The 18,920-nt window shown below is 41.1% G+C and overlaps 3 protein-coding genes across 3 annotated transcripts in view; 1 reads left to right on the top strand and 2 right to left on the bottom strand.

The window, feature by feature from the left end:
• Nucleotides 1–18,920, top strand: part of rassf4a (Ras association domain family member 4a) — a 40,133-nt gene that overhangs the window by 7,181 nt on the left and 14,032 nt on the right. The window contains exons 2-3 of the mRNA XM_035400771.1: nt 12,489–12,571; nt 12,754–12,829. Coding sequence (XP_035256662.1) covers nt 12,516–12,571; nt 12,754–12,829 — 132 coding nt within the window. The 5' untranslated portion in view covers nt 12,489–12,515. The remainder of the gene's footprint in view (nt 1–12,488; nt 12,572–12,753; nt 12,830–18,920) is intronic.
• cxcl18a.1 (chemokine (C-X-C motif) ligand 18a, duplicate 1) lies at nt 482–6,409 on the bottom strand. Its single transcript, XM_035400773.1, has 4 exons — nt 6,252–6,409; nt 6,050–6,161; nt 3,274–3,354; nt 482–1,647 (listed from the first exon to the last, which is right to left on the bottom strand). Exons 1-4 carry the CDS (start codon nt 6,319–6,321, stop codon nt 1,587–1,589), a joined length of 324 nt encoding a protein of 107 aa, XP_035256664.1. The 5' UTR covers nt 6,322–6,409; the 3' UTR covers nt 482–1,586.
• On the bottom strand, nt 7,625–10,495 carry LOC118218238 (interleukin-8). Its single transcript, XM_035400772.1, has 4 exons — nt 10,387–10,495; nt 9,797–9,926; nt 9,554–9,634; nt 7,625–8,286 (listed from the first exon to the last, which is right to left on the bottom strand). Exons 1-4 carry the CDS (start codon nt 10,451–10,453, stop codon nt 8,178–8,180), a joined length of 387 nt encoding a protein of 128 aa, XP_035256663.1. The 5' UTR covers nt 10,454–10,495; the 3' UTR covers nt 7,625–8,177.

Below are 18,920 nucleotides of genomic sequence, written 5' to 3'. Positions count from 1 at the left end.
AAAAAATGCCTTAAATCGATTTTTGTAGAGTACCACTTATTAAATAAGTATGTATGACACATTTTGTATTTTTTTTTGGTGTAAAACTGCCTTGCATTGGCCTAAATAGATATTGTGGAGGCTACGGCACTGATTCCAGAATATGAGTATTTAAGTACTTTTTTCATTTAAAAAATGTATTAGAAAAAAAAAAAACTAGGTGTTTCCCCACCTGGAATAACAGGAATCATTGTTGAGAGAGAAAGAAAGATAGAATGGGAATATGTGCCTTATTATGACCGAGAAAAGGTGCGTAACAATACCTAATTAGGGTCTTCATCTGTGTGGGTCCATTTGTATCTACACTACAATTATAGGAATTGGCATTAACAATGGAAAGGGAATGTTTTTGTCTCTTCGTGTGTGTACATGTCTGTCTACACTGTTTAAGTATGAGGACCCAAACCCTGAGTAAGGAAAAAACACCAGGAACTCCAAAAAGGCAAATCCAACCAAAGACTTTAATCTAATGCAGGTGACAGAAAACAGGGAACAAAAACAAGGCCACACAGGGCACTTCCAAAAACACAAAAAGTTCAGAAACAAAAACAGCAGAATTTTCAAAAACCAAAAAAAAAAAAAAACACACAAGGAAAACAGAACTCGGGCAGGGCAGAACTCTCAGACAGAGTGCTGGTAGAAACGGACGGGCAGATTCAAACAGGCAGATACTCTAAGGTGGAAACACACAGGCATGAACACAGTCAGACACACAGGCATAAACACAAGCAGAAACACAAGGAACCAGCACCCGAGTCAGGGAAACAGAGAACCTAAATAGCCACAACTCTAACAAGACACAGGGAGAACTCGATACACAATCAAACCCAAAAAGGAAGGGATAACGAGACCCAAAGAAAAAACAACGATGGAATAATTGAAAACGATAATACAATTAACACAGGGGTAACTAAAGAGAGAGCAAACTGAAATGCCACCATCTGGGGGCCCAGAAAGGAAAAACAGAAATAGAAAAAGGCAGAATCCTGACAGAGGAATGGTAACAATAGTAGAAAATGGATTTCTACCTGCATGCCATCAGGGCTTTGCTCTGCAATAATTCTGAAATGGTTTGAGACTAAGATTAGATTAGATTAGATTAGATTAGATTAGATTAGATTAGAAAACTTTAATGTCCTCAGAGAGGCAATTCGTATTTCAGCGTCAAGTTACATACAGTTACTTAAACAAGAAGGGCTGGGTATGTTTGCACAATCATTGGAGTAAAGGTTCATGTTTAAAAGATGGTGAGGTGTTTATTAAATGCTTTTACTTATCATTGTTAAATTGAACAGCAAAAGAACGTAAAGCATGCAACTGCCAACACACCCACAATCTTGGCTTTAGATTTTTTTATTTATTTTTTTTTTAATTATCTTCTTTGTTTTTAATATAAAATACAGGTACAAAAAAAACCATGCGCATGCACTGTATGAGGTCCCTTCATATGCGAGATTAAAAGCGCAACTGTAACATGTCTGGGGTATCAGCCTACATGGAGTATTGCGCTATTATACTGTATTATGGTGATGTCTTGTGCGGTCAGCTTAGTGGGTTGTTTTCTTCTTCCTTAAGCACGCCTTTGTTTTTGCTGGGTCCATGTCATGGCTGGAAAACAAGAAGATAAAGAAATTAAGGCATTTATGACCACTATATATCTATATATATATAATAATATACATATACCTATATATATATAACAATAATCAAAAGAAGAGAGAGAGAAAAACTAATATATATATATATATATTAGTTTTTCTCTCTCTTTCTCTTTTTTGTTTGATTATTGGTTTTCTTTCCTCTTTTTCTGTTTTGTTCTGGTTTGATTAGGTCAGTATTTTATGAATTTGTTATCACTTCTGCCCTTTTGTTTTGTTTGTTTTTGCTTACTTAAAAAAAAAAAAAAAAGTTAAAATAAAATAAAAAGTGAAAAAGCAACACTTAGACAAATAAAAATCAGTGTGTGAGGAAATTTTTTTTTTTTTTTTTTTAAATGAAGGCTGTTAATGTAGACTGGCTGCTGGTGTTAAAGGCATACTATGCAGGGGTTGTTTTAGCTTCGCTGTGGTCCTGTGTTTGCAATCAAAGAAGTCTCCTCTTCCATATTGAACTCTGCCCACTCGCACCCCTGAGCAACCAACCGAGTCACTGAGACGCAAATTCATTAGAATCTACCGGTAAATTTCTCCCATCAGGTACTCGGGCCGAACATTAGGTTGTCCGGTTGGAACCACAAACCAGACATATACAGATAATTTGGAAATCAGTCATTCTGGTCAAAACCGGACATCTGGCAAGTAATGTAATATTCCTTAACTTAAAAATATACAGTGCTGTGCAAAAGTCTTAGGCACCCTAGATTTTTAAATATAATATATAGTATATATTTGGTCTTAGATGTTTATTTTTTGTTTTCTGCATTAGTGTGTCAGTAGAAAAGAGCAAATTTGAGATTTCCAAACATGAATTTTCCAAAAGATTAATCTGGCCTCTGTCCTGGCTCCCTCTAGTGGTCAGTGACAGCGAGAAATCTCACTGGTGTACTTTTAACGGCTGGCTGTTTATTGGTTAAAATTGTATATTTAAGTAGGGGCAGAATTTATTATAAACAAGGGCTTGGCTTGAAAATATATATTTTTCCCGCTAGATGGCAGTGTTTGCTACTGCACTGAAGACTGAAACAAACGTCTTTAAAATCTGAAGCTGTACTGCATCTTCACATACTGAAAACTGTTATCAACACTGTTAAAGATAATAAAAATAGATATTACAGTTTATGCAAGGGCATAATGTTAGGTATTTAGTTAACATATTCCACCTATGTATTTCCAGTCTTTACAGTCTTCATTTTGCACGACATTGAATGCAGCACATTGCCATATTTTTAAAGCCGTTACAGTAATTATTTTAAATTGAGGCTATTAATCAAATTTTATGCGTAGTATTTAGAGCAGTGTGGTGCAGTCTCCTTAGCATTTATTTTCTGTTAAGTCCCTGCGTAGACAGAGCATTACATTTATAATGTACATATTCGGCAGTGTGCCGAATAACTGCCTCTTTAGATGTGAGAATTGTGTGGCATTAATTCACTGAGTGACTTGAATTGGGGTTGGATTATAGGCCTGAATCCAGCCCCAGTCGGTCAGCGGCCTGACTTGGGCTGTCCTGCTGCAGACGACTTTGTGAAATCAGTCTTCTGAATGCAAGTCAGCAGCTTGTTTTTCCCCCGCTCACCTCCTCCAGCATTCCTGGATGTTTCGGCCCTGTTCTGAGTCTGGGTTCAGACACACCTCGCCGTTCTGCTTCAGAGTGAGTCTGAAGAGGAGAGCAGTTGTACCCGTTAGACCGAAACACACAAACCGTATTAAGTAGGTTGCAGGGCAGTACAATGCGCAAGGAACCTGGGCTTTGTAACCTCAAGGTTGCGGGTTCAGTTCCCAGGTTAGGGCACAGCCGTTGTACCCTTAACCTGAATACTTAACTCAGGTACTCGATCTGAATTGGTTCAGGATATACACAGTATCCATAAAAAAAATGTATAAAGTTGTACAAGTTTTACATAATATGCCTGCTAAGTGCCTGCAAAGTAACAAAAGGTAGCGGTAATATTACAAATGAAAGCACTGCAGCTTTCTGAGAGGGTAGTTGGATGCGGCTCTACCTGGGAATCAAATGTACTCTTCCTCACTCCCCTCCTCTAGTCTTCTCTTTTTTTCATAATCATAATTTTGCTGCAATTTCTCTTTCCTTCTCCTCTTTATCCTCCTCATTCCTAAACTCACGTTTTCACCCCTTTCCTCACTCTGCAAGCAGAAGCCCTCTGAAAGTCAGATTGTCTGAGCTGGGCCCGAGGCAACGTCTGTTCTTTTCAACATAGTTTAAAAAAAAATATATATTCCTGTGAAACAACAAACAAATACATAAATGTTCACACACTGAACACTGTGAGGAGCTGCACTGTTTTGCAACTGGCTGCCTTCCCTCGAAAGAGCTGGAGAAACATCTCAGAACACAGTCCTCCTGGACCAGAGTCAAGTAGACCTGTTCTAAACCGCTGCAAAATGTTTGGTTGTTAATCTGTTAATCACAATCGCTAATAAACTCGCAACGCTCAACATTTTACCGCAACCGCAAAGTAATATCTTGGAAACGTTTGGACAAAAGGAAGGTGCGGATTTCATAACACGGTGGCAAGCAGGTGCATGTCTGATGTTGCCTTTCTCACATTAGTGGTAGGCCTATTCAATTTACGGGAAATGGCTTTCACACACAGCCTGTAAGATCACCGTCATGATTTCTGACTGATGAAACATGCCCCGACAACTTACAGTGACTCGCTTTCATGGAAAACTGAACAGTTATAGAACACTTGGCTCTTAAATCACCCTTTAATACAAAAACACATTATGTTAAATCAGTCATCCGTTTGTGGTACAGTGTCTGATTTACGCTGCTATTGCATATTCGTCACACTGAACGGCTTCAAATTTTATATCAGTCTTTCACGTCGCTGTGGAGGATTTTTAGCCCACACTTCTTTGCAGAACTGCTTTAATTCAGAGAACTGGTAGGTTTCCGAGCTTGAACTGCTCATTTCAGGTCGTGCCACAGCATCTCTATTGGGTTTAAGTCAGGACGTTGACTAGGCCTTTCCAGAACTTTAATTTTGTTTCTTTTCAACCATTCAGATGTGGACTTTTGTGTTTTGGGCCATTGACTTGCTGCATAACCCAATTACACTTCAGCTTCAGCTCACGGACAGATGACCGGACATTCTCCTTAAGAATTTTCTGGTACAGAACAGAATTCACGATTCCTACAATAATGGCCATTTGTCTAGCTTCTGAGGCAACAAAGCATGCCCACACCACCAAACGCCATGTTTGACCGTTAGTATGATGTTCTCACTGTGAAAGGCGGTGCTTGCTTTACGGCAGACATAATGGGTCCCACGTCTTGCAAAAAGCTCCACTGTTGGCTAATCTGTCCACAGAACATTATCCCAAAAGGCTTGGGGGATCATTCAGGTGCTTTTTTTGCAAAGGTAGCATTAATGTTTATCTTGGTTAGCTGTGTTGTCCACCTTGCTACTCTCCCACGAGTCCCATAGAGAAGACGGCAGTTCTCTGGATGTTCTGGGATCTTTTGTGACTTCCTGGATGAGTTGTCGCTGCGCCCTCTGAGAAATTCTTTTGCCAGTCTGGCCACTCCTGGGAAGATTCACCACATTTCCAAGTGTTCTCTGTTTTAAATGGCTCTCGCCGTGGTTCAGCGAAGTCCCAGAGTCTTAGAAATGGCTTTGTAACCCTTTCCAGACTGATATGTTTTATATATTATAGATTTTCCTCATCTTTTCCACGATTTCCTTTCGATCGTGGCATAGTTGGCTGGTAGAAACTTTGTGGTGATTACTTCACTCTGATGATTCAATGCGAGTGCGGTTTAGATTCAACAGGGCTAGCTCCAATCAAGCCTGGCTGTGTTCAGTCAGCTGAATCTAATTATCAATAAAATTTGGTCAATTTGTTGAGTAACAAACTTTTGTGTGGGTGATATGGGTGTTCGAAAACGTTTTTCATTAAATGAAATCATTTTTTAAATGTGTCTTGTGCTCACTCGAGTGCCATTTGTCTAATGTTACATTTTGTCTTAAGATCTGAAACCATTCAGTGTTAACAGTGTAACCTGATCTATGTGGTCACTTCTGGCACTACGATCTTTACTTCACTCTAGTATGTTTCTTTTGCACCTCTGCACCTTGAACTAATGCACTTGTTGTACGTCGCTCTGGATAAGAGCGTCTGCTAAATGCCTGTAATGTAATGTAATGCAATGTAACAAGTAAGCAATAATAGAGTACATCAGGAGGGGGGTAAATACTTTTTCACAGCATTGCAAGTCCTGAAAGTGGCAGTTCCAATACTGCAATGTTGGAAAAATGGAAGCTTAAAACCGATCATCACTCGTTAGTTTATCCGTGCCATTTCTGTGCTGATTGTAAGACACTTACATTATCTGAGTCTCGCCGCAGAACGCATCCTTCTGTAGCACTGTGATATCGGCGACGCGCTTCGGATGCACCGCGTCAACTTTGTTCGGACACACGCATCTACCCCGCATGTCTGTAAACACATTTGAAAATAATAAAAAAAATTAACAGCGGTGCACTACCGAGCGATTATGGTTCAGACGGCGGCCGTCACGGAACTTACCTCCGTCTGCCCACGCGACCCAAAGAAGAAGCAGCGAGCTGAAAACTGCGCAAATTTTTCTGGCAGGCATGACCGACTCTGCTACAATGTCCGTGCTGATTCACTTTCTCCAAGATACTAATACAAGACGCTTCCTGAATGACCATATTGAGCGGCATCATCCTAACCACCTGATTTACAGAAAACCACCATTTGTACACTTGTGTCGCTTCAGGTTGTGCCAGACACTTCAGGCTTGTTAGGACACGCCAATTTTCACACGTTCGTGGACTTGGCCTACATGTGGCAGGCGGACAATATTCTATATTTCTATTAAATATTTATCAAGGTTAATGATTAACTTAAAATAACAAAGCATTGTTCGCTACTTCCTGCTGCGAATCATTCCCGCTTTTTGCATGTATGTTTGAGACGTCTGTACATTTGAGCTCGCTGTCGTTTGGTGGAAATGCGTGTTTTAAAAGTAAATGCCATTGGGAAAAGTATGTAGCAGTTAAATTTGTATGCATAATTCTTAGCAAACTTCGACCTCTGAAATCATAAATTTAAGAGTTGCATGAAAACGCTGTCATCCTGTCAGTTAGTTAAAGTAGCCGCCTTTGGTTAAAAATTATTTATTATTCTTGAAAGAAAAGCCTATTAATCTGTATTTGTTGATGTGTGGGTAGTGCAGCCCTCCTCCTCAATTTGGTAAAAGCAACCACAAAATTTAAAAAGATAGTTCACTTAATGGGTTTTTTTGATATTTCATATTTTGTGTACATCTAAACAGCATTGTTTCACAGGCTTCTTTGGAGCTACTTAGTGTACTTTCTTGCTTTAGACCATGAACCCCTGAATGTCCTATACTTGCCATTGTAAATCTGGCAGCTCACTAAACCTGTCTACATATCTAAAATATCTTAAATCATACACAAGAACTGTCTGGGGCAATTTAAAATGTACACTAAAACTGATGTATTATCAAGTAACCCCCATAAAGTCAACTGTCCCTTGAAATGGCTCCTCGTTGGAGGAAATGGTTCTCATTTTCTCCCAAATAGGACTTGTCACAAATTGCTATGAACTGTTTTTAATGGTTTCCTCTGCAGTACAGAGAATTAGCCCTGCTTAGGAGTGACAGAAGCTCATATTGAGTAGCCACACACGCTCTTTATCGATCCGACTCTGGGATTAAAGTGAGGAGTTGTGGTAATCTGAAATATAACCTTCACTTAATTTTATATTTTAACGGGTAGCTTAGTGTCTTAGTGGTGTACAACTTCAGTTTTTTTTTGTTTAACATTGGGGACATTAGGGAACAGTCTTGTTGGGTTTCCAAATTAGACAATGTGCGTAACTGAGCATCACAGGTTGAAAATGAACACAGCAAAAAAAAAATTCAGTTGTGTTTATTTTTCATTTCAAGTGCATTATAAAGTTACATAATAAAATAAAAAAGTTACATACAAAAACATTTATGCTACACTGTATCCTTAAAGCTTTTTGTATCCTTTTAAGATACATATATAATATATTAATGACAGATTTTTTTCTGTGGGAAAGACCACTTTAATTTAAGTAGCGTTTTTCTCTTGTGTCTTCTTTTCAAAAGTCATATTCTTCAAACTTTTGCACACTGGAATTTTGTTTCAAGAGTCACTTTGGTCAAGAGTCCAAAACCAAGCAATTCGCCATAGTGGGGATTTAAACGCACAGACTTCTGGGTACCTCCCCACCCAAACCAGACCGACCAGCAGCCCGGGCATCTCTTCTGTGGTTGTATGTACAGGTGATGGACCCTCGGTGGATCCAGGGGCCATTTTGAGCTCCTGAAACATGCCCTAAGCATATGCAGCGGAAGTCCTCTCTGAGGTATAGGTCCAGCACAATCAACTCAATCCCAGAATGCCTTGCTCTTCCATCAGTTGGGCGTGTTGAAGCCATTCAGGAAGTGTCCCCCATTCCGGGGGTCTGCCCCAACCCCTTTCTCTGCTGTGCCTTCCTCCTCCTCCTCTGCAGGCATTTCTTCTTATCCCCTCCATTTTTCTCACTCCTTGAAAAACAGGGAACAAGAAACGTCAACGGTGCTTTTGATTTCACTGGTAGTGTTTAATGGGCCGTATCTAGATGGCACATGGGAGATGTCAGGATGTGGTTTCCAGGTAGGAGTAGGTTCGCCACAGTACATTCTCCACGATTAAAGAATTTAAATCAAGGACAGTTTGACTGCATTTGCTGGCCAAACTAAGGACAAATCATTTGGACAAAAAGGTGGCCAAATAAAAAGATGGGGAAACTATGAAAGATGGGTAAGGCAAGTAAAGCTCGGTAGCCTGTGTTGCTAGTTTCCCCAGCTTTCATTTGGCTACCTTTCGGTCCATACGATTTATCCTTAAATTTGGCTAACAAATGAGGTCAAACTTTTCTCCTGGAAGGAGGAAGGAGGCACAATTAAATTCTTCCATTGTGGCGAACGTCTTGGATAGGACACCGCCTCCTGAAATCTCCTGTATCCCATCTAGACGCAACCTATTTAATGCATTTTATTAAAAAGGGGAATTGCACTTTCAAACACACATGGGCTTATTTTGTTTATATTGTCCTTCTGGGGCGACATAGCTCAGGAGGTAAGACCGATTGTCTAGCAGTCGGAGGGTTGCCGGTTCAAATCCTAACCCCTAACTGCTCTGGGGAATGAGAGGCATCAATTGTAAAGCGCTTTGGATAAAAGCGCAATATAAATGCAGTCCATTTACCATTTACCTTCTAATGAATGTGTCGACCTTAATTTTTTGATTAGTTATTTCGTTTTAAATGTATAACGTTTGAAACAGATCTTTTTTTTAGCGCAAGTCCACATAGTAGTACGGTTTCCAGTTTTTTCTTCTTAGAAGAAAAAAAGCATAGCGTTGAAGTCGCGCAATGATATGCTGCCTAGGTCTACTTCCGGAATTTGTAAAGGTAAGCAGCAGAACATCGTAAAATATTAACAAGACGAAATAACGAATCGGAAAATGAAGGTCGACACATTCGTTATGTGTTTTAAAGTGTAATTCCCCTTTAAAGTGAGAGGCGTGCCATCTTACACGCTGAATGCCATCAATGGCATCGGCTACAGGCGGCCACAGCAATGGAGTCTTTTGGAACACGTGCCACACTTTCAAGTAGACTGTGACCGTGAGGGACTGTGACCCCCCCGTCAAATCTGTTTATATGGACAGGTTTGTGCCGCTACTATGAATTTAGTTTGTGAGTCGAGCGTTAGAATGGCATGACATCAGCATGCTTTTCTTTCTTTCTGGGCTTACGGAGTCTCTCACCTGTTCCAGCACCTGCGCAGCCTTTTGCCCTGCTGGCCCTTTGGACTCAAACATAATTCCTTATTGTTCGCCAGCTTGACTCTGTAACGGTGGAGAAAAAAATGCAGACACTATTAGTAAATGGAACAATATGGGGCTATCCCTTAGTGTGAGTCTTTCCCAAATTGCTCGTAAAAAAATGGCGTCAGGCTTTTAAATTTGCACTACAGTTTTAAGTGACAGAGACAGCATTTAAATACTTACATGATTTCAGCTGTAGGGCAGTGTGGGCCTTTCCTGATCACTAAGAAATCAATAAGGGGACGTCTGATAACCGGGTTGGTCTGTGGACACAAGCATCTCATTGGAACGAATGCGCTCTCTCCCAACTGGTCTGTAAAGGAAAAAAAAAATTTTGTTTAATTGACCAAAATGTCTCATATGTCCAAACTGGTTTTCATTTAACAAGCTCTACAACAGTGTCGGATTATTTTAGTTTCTTTGGAAATGCGCCTTTTGTTTGCAAACTGATTTTCAAATAGACGTAATCGGGTAAAGTTTCAGAAGGTCGGAAAGAGACGTTACGCAGCTCAAGCACTGTAAAAATGTAGGCATATTCTACAAAGTACGTGGTGAAATATTCGGTGTTACTCATAGGTGTCACTTCAACTGTAACCATTTATGAGTCAAATATGCATCAAATGTGCGCTGTCAGAGTAAAACATGCTCTCAGAATTGACTCAATACTGGACATTTTACGGAAAGTTTTTGAGACATCTCTTAACGAAAGTATCGATATGGAAACTCAAAGGTTTGGAAGTGCACAGCATTGCGTCTATAGGTTCAGGTCTTACCTTTGTTGAGAAATATGGAGAGTGTGAAAGCGACGAGGACGCTCAGCGCGTGGACGTAGAACCTCATCGTGAAGCTAAACTGAGCTCGAGACTAACCCGCGCTCTGGATTTATAGGAACATGCTGGGATTTCCCTCCTGCCGAAGCCGCGCCCCCTTGCAGCCTCTACCCCGCGCGCGGGGGGGAGCTTAGTTTAGCGATCTCACCTCACCCAGTCCCAGCGGAATTCCCCCCAGAGCTGTTGGACATGCGGCTCAGGAGGTACCTCTTGGAGAAGGGGGAAACTGGGAAAAATCCCATATTAGAGCATTTCGATTAAAATAACCTTTTTTAAAACGACCCAGCCTCTTGTTTAGATTAAAGAGCTGGTTGTTTTTTTTTACCCGGCCCTCTTGGGTCATTACATTACATTACATTTATTTGGCAGACGCTTTTATCCAAAGCGACGTACAAAAAGTGCATTTCATGGTCATAGACAACTGCTAAACACAGGTTCAGTAAGGTACAATACTTATTTTGTACAGCTATTTCTAGCCAAGAACACAGTTTAGTTCACACAGTGAACACTATTCTGACCTAACGGGTCAACTGTTTGACTGCACAGTGCCGGCACAATCCTTAAACGGTCTCGTAAAAACATGATCATGGAATACACGTCCTTGGCGGGCTTGGTAACCGGTCAGTGGCCCGGGGGTTCAAAGTACAGGACATTATACCTGAAAAACAGTGAATCTGGAGCTCATCCAAGTTTTTTATTTACCAGGCTTTCCGGGAAGCGGCAAGGCTCTCTCATCACAGTGTTAAGGGACGGCAAGGTAGTACAGTCGGTATGGAGCTGGTCTTGTAACCTAAATAACGGTCACATGTTCGATTCCCGGGTAGCACTCTGTCTGCTGTTGTACCCTTGAGCCAAGGTACTTAACCTGCATTGCTTCAGTATATATACAGTGTAAATGGATAGAGTGTAAATGGATGCAGTGTAAATGCTGTGTAAAAAGTTATGCAAGTCGCTCTGGATAAGAGCGTCTGCTAAATGCCTGTAATGTAATGTTAAGGGCCTGTACATTGTACCATATTCAGACATGTCAGCTGCGCTCTGTTAAATTAAATATGTTTGGGAAGCGTGCCGTCAAAAGTAAACTGAACAAAAACCATTTGCACCAAGCGTGCACTGGAAAAATCTCTGTGACCCCATCTGAAAAGGGATGTGCTCTGTCTTCATTCTGAGCCTTTGAATGGCTCATAGGACACATGTCAAAAACTTGCATAGAGGTTTTGGAAAAAGAAAAAAACTCAGAAGGAAGGCATTTGTCAAATGCATTGTCATTGACCTTGACCAAGTTGACTTTTGGATTCGATTTCTTTATACTTTTGGATTTGACTCCTCTAACCCAAACCCCTTTACCCCCCCCCCCCCCCCCCCCCCCCAGCCCCAGCCTCATTTGTCAGGGATATTTCCCCTCCGTCCTTGCTCTCTTTGTATGCAAGAAGTGTGTGTAATCCAGGTGCATTGATGTGAGCTGTAACCTGACCTAACTTACATAAACATTAGCAGCAGTTGTAGAGACTGGTTTCTTTTCTTTTTTTTTTCTTTTCAATGAGAGGCGGCTTTGGTGACTCACGCTGGGGCAGTCATGAGATGAATTCCCTTTCCTTTCCTTAGCCGTGAGAGTCTGTCTGTTTGGGAGTCTGGCTGCGGTCCAGGTCATACCACATGATTTCCCCTAATTCCCAGGGCTCACGGTGACTGAGTGTTTCAGTTAATTCATTTTTTTTCATGTTTTATCGTACTTTTTTGCATTAACATTTTATTATTTTTGGTGTATTTGCACATTGCACTTTATTTGTATGAAATGCGCTGTGTAAAGTTATGTATGTGCTATATAATTATAATTATAAAATAAATGTAATATAAAGACTGAATGCACTTGTGTGTTTATATGTGGACACGTATTTATGGCTTTATCTTTTGCATATCTACCACACCTGGTATACATTTTCTTGTAACTGTGAGAACTTTGAATATTCAAAATGAGCAAATGTAAACATTTGTACTGGATTTCTACGATCTGACCATTTACCTCTCTCATCCTCCTCCTTCAGCTCTCTGAAAGTGGCACACACTAGAAGATGGACGACTGTGGGACATCTTTCATAAAAGTCAGTGAGGACCGGGTCATAGCCAGGTGCTTATTTCCATAGTTCACACTGGATGGATGCATGTTTGACCACACTGCTTGTGGGGACACATTTTGACCATTGTATGATGGGAATGCTAGTTAAAAAAAAAAATTAAAAAAATTATTGGTAGTGTGCTCTGTCCATTAACCAAACAAAATCACCACTTGTGAATTCATTTCCCTTTCAGAACTGATCTCTTTTTCCTGCTGAAAACGTACAACTGCTACCATGAGGGCAAGAACTTTCAGCTGTGCAGTCGAGAGGTAAGGTTCCATTGGTGAATGCGAACAGTCCAGTGGGAAATCACTGGTGAATTCCAACGCTCTGCCTTAGAACTGCACGGCCAAGCGTTACGTTTCCATTGGTGGATGCTCAAAGCTCTGCAGTCCAACAGTGCGTTTCCATGGCGAATGCTAGCTGTTCGAGTCAGTTTCCACTGGTGACTGCTAACGGTCAGTCAAACGGTGTATTTCCATCGGTGAAAGCTAAAAGTAAGGCAAGGCGACGCGGTCGAACTGTGCATTTCTACTGGTGAATGCCAACTGTAGGTGTCTAAGCCATGCAGTCGGACAGTGTATTTCCATTGGTGAATGCTAACAGTCAGTCAAAGCTGCGCAGTCAAACAATGCATTTCCATTGGTGAATGCTAACAGTTCATGTCCAAGCTATGCAGTCCAACTGTGCATTTCCATTGTTGAATACTAACAGTTCATGTCCAAGGTACTCCGTCAAACAGTTTCCATCAGTGACCCAGACAGTAGCAGGTGTTTGTCTAAAGGTAATTACCAGGTACAGTTCTCAAGGTCACAGTCCCTTGCTCATCTGGTGTGGATGTAGCCTGGCATCTCTGCATGTTTCATAAAGCTTTGTGAAGCTTCATGAAGAGCAGAACACTTAATCTGCCCCAAAGGATGAGTGCAATGTCCTGCATTTACCACTCACAATAAAATACTTGTTCATCGAGAGATCAAGCTTAAACATTATCTTAATATAATCACCTGCTTTATCTGGAAGCCCAATCTTTTATTTGTTATGATAATTTTCTGTTTTTCTTGGTATATGACTAAGGAATGTATGTTCAAAACATGAAGTCATTTAGATATTTTGGTGTGTCCCTCGGCAATTTTCTTTTGGAAAGTTTTAAGTACAGAACGGAAAACAGTGCTCAAGGCTGTTTTACCTGCCGAGCTTTGGGAAAACAGAGAGCGGGGGCAGGACTGAGACTTGCAGGCTGTTTGTTAGGAGTTTCATCATGAGTCCTGGAACCCCCCCCCCTCCCAACTGTGACATCACCAGATGAATGGCCAATGAGGTGAAGCCAAGCCGGTCGCAGTAGAAAACATGCGCAGATGTTTAGATTTCTCCTGCTGTAGCATGTCAGTCCCTGAGGCGCGAGACCAACATTTCCAACCCAGAGCTCGCGTGAACTTTGATAACATATCTGCGGTTCAGTGGTTCGGAGGTTATGTGAATACTTTTCCAAGTACGTGCACGTCCTAAATGTTGCACGAGCATTTTAAAACACTGGAGCCGGTACTCTATAGCTACTATAGCCAATACGACTATGATTTCAATTTCACACCCTGACAAAACATGCCTTTCATAAATTTTATGAATTCATTAATTATGCTAACAATCTTTTTATCTTTAGTCTTTAGTCTATTGTGTGTATTGTGTCATGTTCTAAATGTTTGCGTGATGGGAAAGTTGTTCAGTTAATTGCATGTGCCAATCTCTGACAAGATCGGTCTGTCTTCACCGGATATGAGTCACACATGTGTATTGAATTTTGCGCTACCACCTATGCTATTATCTGATTCATGATCATGGGCGACTTGATTTTTTTCATTGTTCGCAGCTTTCAACAACTGAGTGATTTGTCTTAGTCTTTCAAAGATGAATTTGAGATTGTGTGAGTGCATGCCTGTGTGTATTTTTTAGATCTAGGGCATACATATACAGTATTTGGTAGCTATTATCGAGCCAGGAATATACTGAAGAGATAGTTCAATCTGTTTAATATATGCCTGGGCTTTTTGATGTTCAGTATACAAAATATTAATACGTTGGTAGTACTCAAAATATATTGTAGACATAATATATATTTTGTAGACACTAAATGTATTTCTGACAGCATGCTTTAGAATGGCAGGCATTGGGTATTTGGAGGTTTATGGTCTCATACAACAATGCTGTGCAAGCTGCTTTAGAGTTACTTGAAATGTATTATTTATTTGGCCCACAAACTCTATTGCGAGTGCCTAGATGTTAGTGATTCTGTGCAACTCAATTTTTCCTGAATAACCAAGCATTACATATTTAAAATTTATAAAGACTGATCAATTTTTATCTAAAACTAGTCGACAATCATATGTTAGTTCGTTAACTAGTCTGGTTAATATATTAATATTGGTACAGCCCTTATTTGTTTTTTGTTTTTTTGTTTTTTTGTTTAATACAAATTTAGCATCTTCTAAGCAATAAATGTTATAATTAATATAAGGTTGTGTGTGGTATTGGCTATACACTTACATATGTAATGTGTGTACCATTACCCTGCATGTAATATAACTAAACAGATTCATCAATGAAAATTTGCCTGTTCAGTTCATTTAAGATGAAGACTGTATTTTAAAGAGCAGGTAAGGGGGGTGGGGGAGAGGAGAGGAGAGCCAGATTCACAAATTGCATCTTCAGGGGTAAAATGTCATTGTTTTTTTGATTGGACCAATGTCATTCTCTGGTAAACATAAACACAAGGGAAAAATAAGCTTTCATACATATAAACTTCAGCTTGGATAAGCACGCCAGAATTGGTCTACATATAATGTGTGCTGTGTTTCCCTGCCTTTCTAGATTTTTAAACTGTGACAAGACCTTTTTCACCACAAAGGGAGGAGTGCATGGTTTGATGCTCACGTGAAAGTGTTCAGCAAACTGTAAGAAAATCTCTCCCTTGTGTGTTGAAGTCCGTTTTTCTTGTTGAACTGGAAACTGGAAGCGTTACACAGCTTCACACTAATCGCTGTCCACAGGCTAAATTAGGTCTGTGGGTTGACGAACAATAGATACTTTAAAACGAGTTTGTAAGCCTTTACAATGTTGGCGCTGTGTACATTACGCATAATGTCGTGTTTTTAAGTTGGATTTGTGTGATGAGCGAGAGGACACAAGCGGAGTTGTTGTTTGAGTTGTTGCGCCCGCGGGCAGGCGCGAGGGAGAGAAATCGCGTAGAATCGGCGTCCGTGTCAATACACGCCCGGAGGATTTATGGCAGAGCGGTGATTATGCCTGTCTTTCACAGCGCCGCCGTTGCACCTGTGTGAACTCCTGAACAGGCGCTCGGTTCAGTCCTTCTCAGTCTCCAGCCGGACGCGAACCAACCGTAGGACTTAAAGAACCGGACAGTAAGAGGCGTTTGCCGCATGAAACGCCAGTCTAAAGATGCTTTACAGAGAAACAGAAGGAAAATTTAGAAAGACACACGGCTGGGTTATAGGCTTAGAAATGTTTCAGAAAACCGTTAAAAGAAGGGCCACAGAACCAGACAGAATTCAAAGCTTCGTGGATCCCATTATTAGGGCAACGTTGCCATGTAGTGGTCAAATGCTGCATAACAGCTGCAGCAGCAGACAGTGCTGATGAAGAAACTGTGGTGGCGCGGGTGTGTGTGTGTGTGTGTGTGTTTTTTTCTTTTTTAGCAATTGGCTGTGTGACTAGCAATTGAAAATGGAGGCTATGTGCTTGTTTGTCCACTTTTTAATAAGGAGTGTGGATATGATTACCCTCCAGTTCATTGTCTCCAAAGAATGGGCACTATCCTTCTGTATACTGGGCCAAGCGGGGGACTCGCGGGGGGGGTGGTTGTAGTTAGGGGGTTTCGGGAAATCCTGTTCAGGCGAGAGAACAATGTCGGTGCAGCTGCTGGGGCTCGTCTTGTTTGGGGTGGGGGGGTGGGGGGGTGGCATCACGAGGTTCTCCGCACACGCAGCTTGAATGTGTTGCTGCTTTTCCATCACGTTCATTATATTTTTAGCTTTTTGTCTCGTCCCTTTTCTGAAACAACTGCCGGCAGAATTCCAGCGTAGGAGAAAAGGCGTGTATTTCGTGGGTTTCACATTTCATGCGCTTCCATAAGCCGCTATTCGTGTAAATGGTGAACGGACTGCATTTCTATAGCGCTTTTATCCAAAGCGCTTTACAACTGATGCCTCGCATTCACCAGAGCAATTAGGGGTTAGGGGTGTCTTGCTCAGGGACACTTCGACAAGCCCAGGGGCGGGGGATCGAACCGTCAACCCTCCGACTGCCTTACCTCCTGAGCTATGTCGTGTGCAGCTGTGGCAGCGCTTCCTTGCGACGGAACAGTGTGAAAATGGAAGCGAGTGTTCCTGTTGAATGAGACGGGCCGAAGGACGACGTCGTGGTCCAGATGGAAATATCTGTCCCGGTCAGCCGCGGAAATGAGGGCAGAGAGCAGCCATTTGTCAGATGCAGAGAGCTCATGCTGGATGACAGGTTTTGACCCGTAATTGCTTGGAAAAGCATCTGTGTCATCATTATCCATGCAGCCCTGGTCTTAATTTAAAGGAGAACTCGACCAAAAATAACTCACAACTTTAAGAATTGATGTTCTTTGTCTTTAAAACATGTCCCTGCTTGCTTTTTTGTCTTGTTTTCTAGAAGAACAGACAGTCCACCTTTTTATTTTTATTTATTTATTTATTTTAGCAGTAGTAGTTAATGGAAGTAGTAGGTGGTGGTGGTAGGTAGTAGTTGTAGTTGGTGGTGGTAGTAGTAGATGTAGTTAGTATTTCGTAGTTTGTGGTTAGTAGTAGTAGTTAGTAGGTGGTAGTAGTAAGTAGTAGTTAGAAGTGAGTAGCAGTAGTAATTGGCTGTAGTAGTTAGTAGTAGGTAGTAGTGAGTAGTAGAGGATAATATTGAGTAGTAGTTAGTAGTGGGTAGTAGGAGTAAGTTGTAGTGCGTATTATTGAGTAGTAGTAGTTTGTAGTAGTTAGTAGTGAGTAGCAGTAGTTAGTAGAAGTGGCATCGGTGTTGTCTTATTCAAGCTGGCAGAGAGGGCGGCTGGTCACATAAAGAAGGGATCGCAGCTCACAGGGTGCGATGGTGGGGATCAAATGCCCGGACGGTCTTGTGCACAGCCTTTAGAATCAGGTGCTCTGCAGACTGCCCAGCTCTACAGGTCTCGTCTGCTTTTACGTCAGTGTTGAATCCCAGTGTTCCAGAACCTGTGTGTGCTCCTGGTGTTTATGCTTCACGGGGAAAAGCTTTGCGTGAACGCTCGTGCAATCTGCACGGCTCAACTGGTTCTCTGTCCTGACCTCAGCTGGCTGGGTTTCAAATCTCGGGCATAACCAAACTATTATGTCACTCGTTGCTTACCCAGGATCAAAAGGATTAAATGCAATTTTTTTTTGGTTTTTTCACAGAGGTGTGTTGAGTGTAACATTCCGGGTATTTTAGCTTGCCTGTCACATGATTCATTCCATTTCCTTTTCCTGTCCCCTGTGCTTTGAAAAATGGCAGTTCCAGGAGCTCTGTGGCCGAAGTTAGATTCTTCCTCCCATGACAGCCAGTGACATGTTATTGTACTGATTGTACAGTACCCTTTTATTTCCTGGTGGAAAAAAAAAAAAAACACTTGTGCAATAACAAGATGGCTGAATAATGCAAATACGGCTTACAACACCTGTGAGCTCCAATACACTCCTTTATTGTGCAAAACCGTCAAAGTTTTTTTTTTTTTTTGGACTCTTTGGGATCTTCATCAGGTCTCAGGTAAACAGAACAATGTTGTCAGTTTTTCAGAAGAAAGGTGTGTGTGCTGGAGTTGTGAGTGTTGTGAGCTTTGCTTGCATTTTCCACAGCCCCCTCTGCTCAGCACCTCTGCTAATTAGGATTGGCTTTTTTTCTTTTCTTTTTTTTTTTTTTGATAACTGAAAAGTTGCCCGTTTTCTGTTACTGACATCTATAGTTTGAAACCTGGGTCAGTTCAAAAGCTCCATACTAAGGAGAAGTAACAGATTGTGTTCTGGACATGTGGATTGTCCTCTTTAATTGTTGGCATATGTCTTATCAGTTTTCATTTGATTTCAATAAAGCAATGCCACAACAGACACATTCTGAGTATATTACTGAATTGAGCAGTAGTCAGGAAAAGGATTTAGAATGTATTGTGTGTGTGTGTCTTGGTCTGGGTGGCAGGGATAATTTTAGCATAAAGGTAATAACATGTCCTTTAACTTTTGCTTGAAAACAAACACAGTTGTTACATTTATTCTTACAAAACATCTGAGTTCGGAGACTGATGAAAGTGTGAAATCTCCATGTTGT

This window comes from Anguilla anguilla, chromosome 18 (assembly GCF_013347855.1).
Source record: "Anguilla anguilla isolate fAngAng1 chromosome 18, fAngAng1.pri, whole genome shotgun sequence".
Classification (NCBI taxonomy): Eukaryota; Metazoa; Chordata; class Actinopteri; order Anguilliformes; family Anguillidae; genus Anguilla; species Anguilla anguilla.
The sequence above is the reverse complement of the archived record's forward strand: the minus strand, read 5'-3'. Positions and strand labels throughout refer to the sequence as shown.

Bases quoted from the DNA above. Each gene is read 5' to 3' on its own strand.
- cxcl18a.1 (XM_035400773.1), bottom strand. From the start codon at position 6,321: ATGCCTGCCAGAAAAATTTGCGCAGTTTTCAGCTCGCTGCTTCTTCTT. The intron at 3,355-6,049 runs GTAAGTGTCTTA...TCTCCTCTTCAG, and splicing joins TGCGGCGAGACTCAGATAAT to ACTCACTCTGAAGCAGAACG. The intron at 1,648-3,273 runs GTGAGCGGGGGA...CTTGTTTTCCAG, and splicing joins ATCCAGGAATGCTGGAGGAG to CCATGACATGGACCCAGCAA.
- LOC118218238 (XM_035400772.1), bottom strand. From the start codon at position 10,453: ATGAGGTTCTACGTCCACGCGCTGAGCGTCCTCGTCGCTTTCACACTC. The intron at 9,635-9,796 runs GTAAGTATTTAA...CCACCGTTACAG, and splicing joins TGCCCTACAGCTGAAATCAT to AGTCAAGCTGGCGAACAATA. The intron at 8,287-9,553 runs GTGAGAGACTCC...CTGTTTTTCAAG, and splicing joins CTGCGCAGGTGCTGGAACAG to GAGTGAGAAAAATGGAGGGG.